Raw genomic sequence first — 10,777 nt, forward strand, 5'->3', positions numbered from 1 at the left:
GAACATGCATGGCAGGTTAATTGAACATTCTTAAATTGTCCCTATGTGTGATTGTGGGTGTGAATGTCTGTTTGTCTGTGTGTGCCCTGGATTGGCTGGCAACCAGTTCAGGGTGTACCCCGCCTACCCCCACACCTTGCCATTTCCTTTGTCATGCTATTGAGTTTTGCTTGGACCTAGGAGGACTTTGCTGTTTTTGTTGTTTCCTATCGGCACCTTGTGCACCACCTTGTTTTTGTTTCCTTAATAAAACCCTTTTTTGATGGACTTTACCTCGGCCTCCTCGTTCTGCTTCCCTGCTCTTGGCTCCTCAACCACCCGCTCAACGTGACAAAAAGTTTCACTGTACATTGACATATAAGTTTAGTAAATTAATGATGTACACAAATTAACTAGTTGGTGTTTAAAAAGTGAATCGCAAACGAGCAATGAGACAACAATTGGGATCTACCGCCCCCTTTTGTTCAGTAAGGATCATTACATCTGCATATCAGCGTCCGTCCATCAATCCATTATCCAACGTACAACTATGAACGGTATAAAAAGTACTGCACCATCAATTACAGCATATTCGTTGTACTGTAATTGTTTTTATGTGACAACGTGACACAACACAGATAGCGTGACGTCACAATGAAGAAAACGTCATTTTAAGCTATGGTCAAAGTCGATGATTTCATTTGACCACCAAAATATTGAAAGAATACCTTTCCACACAACACTTTCATCTACTTTTTTTAATGCCAGTACAGACAGTGGAAAGTGGACTTCTTGTGGTGGAAGTTGAAACTTACGAGGTGTGAAGGAATGTACGTTGGAAAAACAAACAAAAAGCTTCAACTAACTGACTGACTAGGACGCCCACAAAGAAACTGTAAAGCCTCGATAGAGATCTCGATAGAGAGATAGACTCACTCTATCTATCTATCTATCTATCTATCTATCTATCTATCTATCTATCTATGGAAGCGTGCCGCGTTCGTGTGTCTCCATGGTAACGGGCGGCCCAATGGGCGTGCGTCAGATTGTTTACAAGGGGGGCGCTACCGCTGTTGCTTGGGTTACGTGTTCAGGTATTAAAGTGGCGCTGCGGGCTGCGCGTCGTATTCGTTTCATTGCGTGGCCCTTTGGTTGCCCTCGCTCTCGCACGAACGTACACGCACGTACACGCAGGCAGGAGGCGCGCGCGCAATTCACACGGAGGAGAGACTCTGGACTACTGCAGGTATGATTACATTTTTATTCTTTTTTATTTCGTTTCAACATTTTCATTCTGTTTTATTGTGTTGGTGAGTCGTTGTGAACAAGTGCAAATTTGTGCTACAGAATTTTCGACACGTTTAATAAGCTTAATACAGTATGTGAATAAAATTGAACATGACTTCAAAGTTCCATTTGAAATGAAAACCATGATGCGCGCGACACTTATTAGTTGCGAGCGAGGCGTGCACGCGCGCAGGTGTGAAGAGAAACTCTCTGTGTTCAAATGAGTCCTCACGCTCTCATTCACACATTCTCACACTTCCTCCCTCTCTACCTTTACTGCCTTCATTCTCATGTTATCACTTCGTCACTCGCTCATTCTTGTCTAGTCTGACACAAGCCCGGTAGGTTGACTAATTTTTTCTCACTTAGGCTAATGTTTGTTGTCGACTTACTCATTCATAATCCACGTTTTTAAATGACTATTCACTCACTCAATTACGTTTTACGTTCACTCAACCACTTTCCTGTTCACTCACTAACTTCACTGTTTTCACTCACTCACTCACTCACTCACTCACTCACTCACTCACTCACTCACTCACTCACTCACTCACTCACTCACTCACTCACTCATTGTGTTAACTAATTCACTTACTGTTAGCTCACTCTGTGTTAACTCAGGCACTCATTCAATTACGTTCTTCACTCAACCACTTTCCTGTTCTCTCACTAACTTCACTGTTTTCACTCACTCACTCACTCACTCACTCACTCACTCACTCACTCACTCACTCACTCACTCACTCACTTGTTCACTCATGCACTGTGTTAACTCAGTCACTCACTCATTCACTCACGCACGCACTCACGCACTCACTCACTCACTCACTCACTCACTCACTCACTCACTCACTCACTCACTCACTCACTCATTATTTCTCTCACTCATTGTGTTAACTCAGTCACTCATTCACTCACGTATTCACTCACTCACTTACTCACTCACTCATGAAAATGTGTTAACTAATTCACTTACTGTTAGCTCACTCTGTGTTATCTCACGCACTCATTCAATTACGTTCTCCTTCACTCAACCACTTTCCTGTTCTCTCACTACACTGTTTTCACTCCCTCACTCCCTCACTCACTCATTCACTCACTCACTCACTCACTCACTCACTCACTCACTCACTCACTCACTCACTCACTCACTCACTCACTGTGTTAACTCAGTCACTCACTCATTCACTCATTTACTCATGCACTCACTCACTCACTCACTCACTCACTCACTCACTCACTCACTCACTCACTCACTCACTCATCATTTCTCTCACTCATTGTGTTAACTCAGTCACTCACTCATTCACTCACGTATTCACTCACTCACTCACTCACTCACTCACTCACTCACTCACTCACTCACTCAGTGTTAATTCACTCCCTCATTCACTGTGTTAACTCCCTCGGTCACTCACTCATTCACTCACTCATGAACATGTCGTACATTTGCAGTCGAGTTGAGGCCGGCAAAGGTGAAGACGAGTGGCGATCGTCAAGGCGCTGATGAGCATGGAGTCGTGCTACCAGGTGGGTCCTCAGGAGTCTGAGGAGCTGGAGGAAGTTCTGGTGGCGGTGGCGGCCCAGGCGGAGGCAGACGCGGATGCGGGCGCGGATGCGGGCGCGGATGCCGGCGTGTCTTGGGCCGGTGCCACTTTTGACGACAGCCTGACCAGCCTGCAGTGGCTGCAGGACTTCTCCATCGCGGGGGGCGGGGTCCCCCCCGGTCGGCCGCCACCCCCCCACCGCTGCCACCCACTGGGCTGGGAGGCGCCCGCCTCCCCGTTGGCGGGCGACCCGGCCTCGGCGGGCCCACCGCTCACACCCGGCAAACCCACGGCGGCCGCCTACAGCCGCCTGCTGCCGCTGCCTGCCATCGTGGCACGTGGGCACTGCCCGGACGAGGTGGACTACAAGACGGATGCAGGCGTCAAGCCGCCGTACTCGTACGCGCACCTCATCTGCATGGCCATGAAGCACAGCAAACACAGCAAGATGACGCTCGCCGGGATTTACAAATGGATCACCGACAACTTCTGCTACTTCAAGCACGCCGAACCCACCTGGCAGGTATACAAAATGGCCGACATTCAGGCAGACGCAAAGATGGCAAACGCAAGATGGTACTAAGGTTATTTTAGTTAACTAGAACTAATGATAAAACTTAAATTAAAAAAATTAATTAATAAAATAAAATAAAAACGAAAATGCTTTAAAAAAAATGAAAACTAACTGAAACTACATCTTATGTTTACAAAGCTAACTAAAAGTAACTATAATTATAGCAAAAAAAGTCCTTGGTTTTACTCTTTATTAATTAATTGAATGCATGAGCATTTGGGGATGATTTTAAACGTGATTTTAGGTAGATTTATTTTTCATATTTACCGGAATAAGGACGTTTGAAAGTGTGTGACACAGAAGTGACGTCATCTAGCAGCAACCAATAGAAAAGCACCTTCAGATGATGTCGCTCCCATGCTGTTTTTTAAATATTGTGCATAACGGATCAATAAAGTCAAGTCTAAGTCTAAGTCCAAGTCGCTTAAAAAAAAACCACACTAAAACTAATACTGAAACTAACTAAAACTATAATTAATTAAATAACTAAAAATAATAGAGGTGAGCACAAGCGTGTAGGAGTGACTTTGAGGTGTTTGGCTCTTTTCAACTAAAAGTCTTAATTTGCCACATAAATGATTGATGAAGCCGTTAGCTTGTTTTTGTAGCGCCACCATGGGGCAGATAATATTTAACAAAGGTCAGCAGCTCCATTTAGACTGGCTAGGGAGGAGGGACATGGTGGGGGGGCAGCTTAAAGTATGAATACTAATTGCGTAGTAGTTCATACTTCCTGCTTTACTGCACTAGCTCACTTAGCATGATTTGGCTAGTACAAGAATTTGGGGGATTTTGTTGAGTGGAGCAAGACAGTTTAGAATATGTCCATTCAAATCTCTTTGTAGTGATTCGGGGTTCATTCTCAAGTATACATTTTTTTATACAGTGGATCATATGGTTGAATGTGGAGTGAGGAGCATCATTGAGTCTGTTTTGTTTTCCTTTTTTGTAGCTTTGATGCTAAGCTAAGGGTGTCGTCTGTGTCGTTACAGAACTCGATCCGCCACAACCTGTCGCTCAACAAGTGCTTCATCAAAGTTCCTCGTCAGAAGGACGAACCGGGAAAAGGAGGCTTCTGGAAGATCGATCCGCAGTATGCCGAGCGCCTCTTGAGCGGCGCCTACAAGAAGCGCCGCATGCCACCCGTCAGGATCAACCCGGCGCTGCAGAGCCGGCTGGGGATCGCCGTGCCTCCCCCCTCCGGGAGCCCCGCGGGCGCCCTGCGCGCCGACGACCAGTCCCAGCGTCTCCTGCGGGAGTTTGAGGAGGCCACGGAGCAAAGCTGGGACGCCCGCCTGGCTGAGGGCACCATGCTGGGGTCCTGGCCCGCGCCACGCGGCGGCGCCAAGAGGAAGTCGGGCCGCAGGAGCGGCGGTGGCAAGACCCCCCGCCGCTCCGGCTCCCCGCTGCTCCCGGCGGACGAGCAGAAGGAGAGCGGCGCCCTCAAAGGCGACTTCGACTGGGACGCCCTGCTGGACTCGGCGCTCAGCGGCGAGCTCAGCCTGGACGCTGGCGACGCCCTGGGCCCCGTCATCCAGGAGGAGGAGCTGAGCGTGCGGGCCGGCGCCCCCACGGAGGACGCCGACGCGCTGGCCGAGTCCCAAAAGTCCTTCCTGGGCTCGGCCTTCCTGGAGGGTCCCTGGCCAGAGGAAGAGACGGATCCGGAGCGCGGCGACTTCCTGTGCGGTGCCGGCGTCAACTTGGAGCAATTGTTTGACCTTGCCGAACCCTCCTCGGAGTGCCTGCTCTGAGGTCGCCCGGACACCGCGTCCCAAACTTTTGATACTCACGGGACTTCCTGTTTACATCACATGATTGACAGATGACATTTCAACATTCATTTTCCATTCCGATTATCTCCGGTGAATGATCCATTCATCCATCATCCATCCATCCATCCATCCATCCATATACATTCAAGACATTCCATCCAATAAGCTATCATCCATAAATCCTTCCATTCATCCAACAATCAATCTTTCCATCCATCCATACACAATCCTTTCATCCACAGCCATCCATTGTCCAAACAACAATTGGATGCTTCGACGGGTAGATCAAAAATCAATTGATCCCTCCATCTACACCTCCAACAACCGATCTGTCTTTCCAACCGTTCATCCATCCATTTCAGTGTCTTATCCCAGGCAGGGTACACCCCGGACTGGTTGCCAGCCAATCACGGCTAGACAAACGTAGAACAAGTTCTTCATCTTCAATGAAGCTAACATGCTAACGGGAGGAAGCGGAATTACTCAGAGCCAAGATTCGAACCCTGAACCTCAAAACGGTGAGGCCGATGCGTTAACGACTTCACATTTGTTCACGTCATCAAATTCTTGTTGTGTGACCGAGATCAACTTCAAAGATCATATAAATACACCAACATAATACCGTTTTGCTTTGGTTCCGTCTCTTCAGGCTGAACAAATGAGCAAATATTACATCATTTTTTAGCATTTGCCAACTGATGCATTTGTCTACTTTGTAGACTTCTAAAGACAAGATCAGTCAAAGTGATGACATTTGGTCATTAAAACATCACATGACCTCTGACCTGTGACTAAGAACGTGAGCAGAAAGGACGGAAGAGCAGAAGTCACATGGCCGTGTTTGTTCCTGTGACATTATCATGACATCACATCTCATGATTGGCTCTTCTATTTTTTGTTACTTTTTTTTTCAACAATAAAAATGTCTTTTACTTCAGCTTGTTGTCTTGGTCACACACACATACCCTATATGGGTGTCAATTAAATGCAGATTTTTGCTAGTCGTGGGCCTTTCCAGTCCCCTGGACTCACAAACATCCTTCACACTACATATATACACTCAAAATACTCATGCACAAACTGCATAGGTGAACACATTCACATTACAAACATGTACTCACAGTGTATACACGCACACAGCAGCTATTAGTGCTTGTGGTACTGATGGGTGGCCTCGGAGGGGTCTTTGTCTTGCATGTCTTTTGTGTGTTACAAGCGTCCATATATCAGAAGCTGAGACCCCCCCCAGAGCGGGACCCCCCCCCAGCCGGGTCATGTGCTCCCTCATCAAGGTGCCGGTGTCATGTGACACGTGATAGACACCCAACATGCTGCATCGGGCATCATTCCCTGCTCAATAATCACTATAGATCGGGATTTCACGAAAATATCAACTCAAAAACCCGTCGGAGTGATTTCGGAGTCGGGAATGAGTGTGTGAGTCCGAATGCACATCATTCCCTACCCCTTATTAATCACCGTGTTGGGATTTTAATCTTGGCTGAAATGATTCACTGAAAACCTCCTAATCACTCAATAGGGATTTTAGTCTAGTGGACTATGTAGCTAGTAGGGATGTCAAGATAAGGGCAATATTGTGATATCGTGATATTAAAAGTGCCACAATTTCGTCGTCGTCATGTTCACAATATTTAAAAGGAACACATCTGTTTAAAAAGGTTGATTTCCATTTGTGCAGTCCTAGCACCCTCCAGTGGCTAGTTTATTAGTACAATTTCATTTTCATTAGGGGTGTTTTGGCCTTCTATGTTTAAAATCTATGCTAATTGTCAGATAAAGGGGAACCTAATTTTCTTGTGAAGCAATCAATGTGTGCTTGTATTAGCAAGTAAGTGCCTCAATATTGTTATTAGATATTGTAGGCGGTTTATATGCATTGCTGTTATGTACAAAGCACAATATTGTACTTTTTTTTAGTATGAGCTCTCTTTTTTACAATATTGTGATATTTCTTAAATATTGCCAACGCCCCCACAATATCGTGATAATTATAGTATCATCACATTCATATCGTGATAATATCGTATCGTGATATCATTACATCCCTAATAGCTAGCGCACCTGTTTTCTGGGTTTGGTCATGTGATGTTGCTGAGCTGTGATTGGTCATAACTGTGATGTCATTTTCAGTCGACAGCAAGTGGTAAAATGGCTGCCGCCATTTGTGGAGGAGTGGAGGAGTGGAACCGTCACTTGCTTTCAGTGCCGGTTGTCACGGGTTCGCTCCTCTGCCTGGGAGACGCCATGTGGCTTACATGAAGTAAACAAGCTCGTCTCTCTGCCCGTTGAGTAGAAGCACCTGTGGCAAAATCCAAACTATTTCATGGTTTTTATTTCCTGGACCTGGATTCCCCAACTGTGATTGTAAATGTGAAAAATATTTTGGGGTTGACTCTTACTTTAACATGATTAGTGTCTTCTCATACAAATTTGAGAAGTGTGTAACAAACTCTTCCTTTCCCATTAATCGGTTCCCAAGAAGACAATATGTCAATTTCATAAAGGTTGGTGACCCCTGCCCTTCACACTACGTAGGAATTTTCAGCAGACATTTTAGGAACTATCTAGTTCCACTACATACTACAACTACTCTACTCACTCCACATTCCAACAGCACTCCCAAATAGCTGTCTCGCTACATAGCCCACTTGCCAACAAACCCCCCCCCCCCCCCCCCCCCCCCCCAACGCGTCCGTAGTAACCTGAGTGGCGTAAGACGAGCTCGCCGCCGAAACGCTAACCCTTGACACGCCAACATGGCCGCCAGTCGAGTTTCAAATGTTTATCGTGGCGACCATGTCAACGCGGGTCTCGTGAGCGCGGCGGGTGACCAATGAGGGATGAGCACGCCGGCCAGTCATAATAGATGAGGAGTGTGGTGAGTAATCAGATTACCAGCACACAAGCAGACACCGACCAGAAGACGTTTTGTCCCGGGAAGGCCTGTTGCCGCGGCAACGGCTGGTAGCATTGTCACCGGGGGGCGGGGCCTCGGATTTACGACGCTGCTGCTGTGAAAGTTTGCGAACTGAAGCCTGCAGGCACATGCACTTTAGTCACGCACGCACATACGCACACACGCGCTTGCACACGCACACACGCACACACTTCCACGTACACAATGATCCACCTAAACATCCCTAGCATCTTTATACAACATGTGTTTATGACCCTTGTGTGTTATTTGATCATGATTTGATGATTGTGGTCATGATGTCATCTTGTTTCCGCCATGTTGTGTTCGACATCTTCTATCCGCCATCTTGTCAGTGTATGTGTGTGTGTTTGGGTGTGTGTCATCTGGTCTCGGCCTTGTTATGTGGGCTATTGTTGGTTTACACAAACACGCAACCTAGAGCCAAGTGATGCATGTGTGTGTGCGGGGGTGTGTGGGGGTGTGCGGGGGTGTGTGTGTGTGTGTGTTGTTATCAGGCAGTGTCAGGGTAAGTTGGCTGGCAGCTGGCTGATTTGTGATGTCACATGGCGGCCATTTTTCATCGTGCGAGAAGCATTGGAGCGATCCGATGGCGAGCAGGAAACGGACCAGGACGTTTCCTTGAGGCGACGTGGTGACTTTTTAATACATTACGAAATAACTTCAGCGTGCTGATGTAATGATTGACCTGTCAAGGGGGCGGGGCTTCAGTTATTATGCTACTCCTATTAGCATACTAGTGTGTTACACTCAGCAGCTGGGCGAATTGGGGGTTCTACACACACTGTGGCTACAAGTGCACGCACTCACACACATGCACGCACGCACACACACACATATTAACCTGTGAAGATGAGGAATGTGGGAAGCAGGACATGAACAGTGGGCGGGGTTATGGGACTGGGATAGATGCACGTTTCTGGTCAAGTCCCGCCTACACATGACCAGAAGCTTCCAAAGCTTCCAGAATTTTCTGGAACACTTCCTGAAGCTCGGAAGTTTAAAAGAAGCACAAAATCATATAAAAAAAAATATATATATCAACTTTTTTTATGTGTATGTTTGTTTTGTAAATTGTGACTGTTTTATGAGTGTATAAGATCAATGTCCTCCATGCTCCAGTGATGCACAACCTTTAACCTCTGACTCACTCCAGCTGCCAGCAGACAAAATAACAGAGGTCATGAAATCTTCCATGTTTGGATGTTTTTCCTCAGCAATGCAAACATGCATCACGTGTATTACACTATACACAATTTGATATAATGTAGACTATACAAAGTCTATAAATCTATGTATGGAAAGTAATGTATATGTAGAATGTGTATACATTGTGCACAGTTGACACTATAGGTTTACCTTTTTACATTAGGGATGTAACGATAAGGGCAATATCGTGATATTAAAACTGCCACAATATCGTCGTCGCCATGTTCATGATATTTAAAGGGATATCGTTACATCCCTAGTGTACATTAGACACATCATACAACTTATTTACATTATATGAATTTAGTATGTTATATGTGTGCAATATGTCTTATACATGCCATGGTGCAAATACTATGAATTCAATATACAGATTATGTTGTATATATTTTACAAAATGTGTGTGCCCTGCGATTGGCTGGCGATCAGTTCAGGGTTTTACCCTTGCCCGCAACCCTCATGAGAATATGCGGTTAGGTAAATGGATGGATGGATGAGTATGTTCTATTTACTTTCATGTACTGCGGCCTATATGACCTATACGTTTTGTATACTGTATATGTTTCACATGCTAAGCATTATGTATGGTCGATATGTGTGAGAATTTACGTTGTCAAAGATTTTATACATATTTACTCCATATATATATATATATATGCATTATTTATACATGTGCTACAAGTTCGATCCATTCTAAATCTTTTATGTCTGCTATATGTTCGATCTATGTCACTGTGTACAGTTTATACTTTGCATTCTACAATATGTGCTACGCATTCTATATGTGCTGCATGCTCTCAAATGAGCTATCTACTACTACTATATTCTGTACCAGTTGTATGTGCTACACATTATAGATGTGTTAAAGGTGCATTCTATATGTGCTATAGGTGTCATAAATGCCACACTTTATGCAGTATAATATGTGCTATATTGTATGTACATTCTATTTGCTCTGGATGGTGTTCACATTATATATGCGTGAGCACAACATGCTATACACATTCAATTTGTGCCATTCTGCGCAAAACATTTGCAGTCTGAAAAAGTAGTCCGATTTCTTCCAGGTCATCACATGTCAAAGCAGCTGACTGACACGTCGTCCAAGCGACGTCTCGTGACCTCACCATGCGCTTTGCAAGTCAACTTAAGTCAACAAGCAAGCTACAAAAAAAAAAAAAAAGCATCGTTCATTCAGGCAGCAGATTAGGAGATCAGGTCATCGGGACCCCGAGGGGCCGCCGGAGAGCCGGGCCGAGGTTAAGCGGGCTGTGAATGGCTGACACAAAAGAGGATGCGTCTGACGTCAGCGCCCACAAAAGAGTCAATGAAAAGATGTAAGATATTGCGCTTGTCTAACGTGTCACATTTACACTCACAGTGAGCCCCCCCTTTGCCTCCCCCGTTGCCCCCTCCTTCTCCCGCATGGGTGGCCACCAGCAGTCTGCAGCTT

General features: G+C 45.7%; 1 protein-coding gene across 1 annotated transcript; it reads left to right on the plus strand.

Moving 5' to 3' along the window:
- The first annotated feature begins 743 nt into the window (after positions 1-743).
- On the plus strand, positions 744-6,090 carry foxj1a (forkhead box J1a). The gene is made up of 3 exons (XM_077530607.1): positions 744-1,225; positions 2,722-3,336; positions 4,380-6,090. Exons 2-3 carry the CDS (start codon positions 2,773-2,775, stop codon positions 5,136-5,138), a joined length of 1,323 nt encoding a protein of 440 aa, XP_077386733.1. The 5' UTR covers positions 744-1,225; positions 2,722-2,772; the 3' UTR covers positions 5,139-6,090.
- Positions 6,091-10,777: the final 4,687 nt, after the last annotated feature.

This window comes from Festucalex cinctus, chromosome 1, assembly GCF_051991245.1.
Source record: "Festucalex cinctus isolate MCC-2025b chromosome 1, RoL_Fcin_1.0, whole genome shotgun sequence".
Taxonomy (NCBI): Eukaryota; Metazoa; Chordata; class Actinopteri; order Syngnathiformes; family Syngnathidae; genus Festucalex; species Festucalex cinctus.

Coding starts and splice junctions, on each gene's coding strand:
- foxj1a (XM_077530607.1), top strand. CDS start 2,773: ATGAGCATGGAGTCGTGCTACCAGGTGGGTCCTCAGGAGTCTGAGGAG. Junction 3,337..4,379: donor ACGCCGAACCCACCTGGCAG/GTATACAAAATG, acceptor GTGTCGTTACAG/AACTCGATCCGCCACAACCT.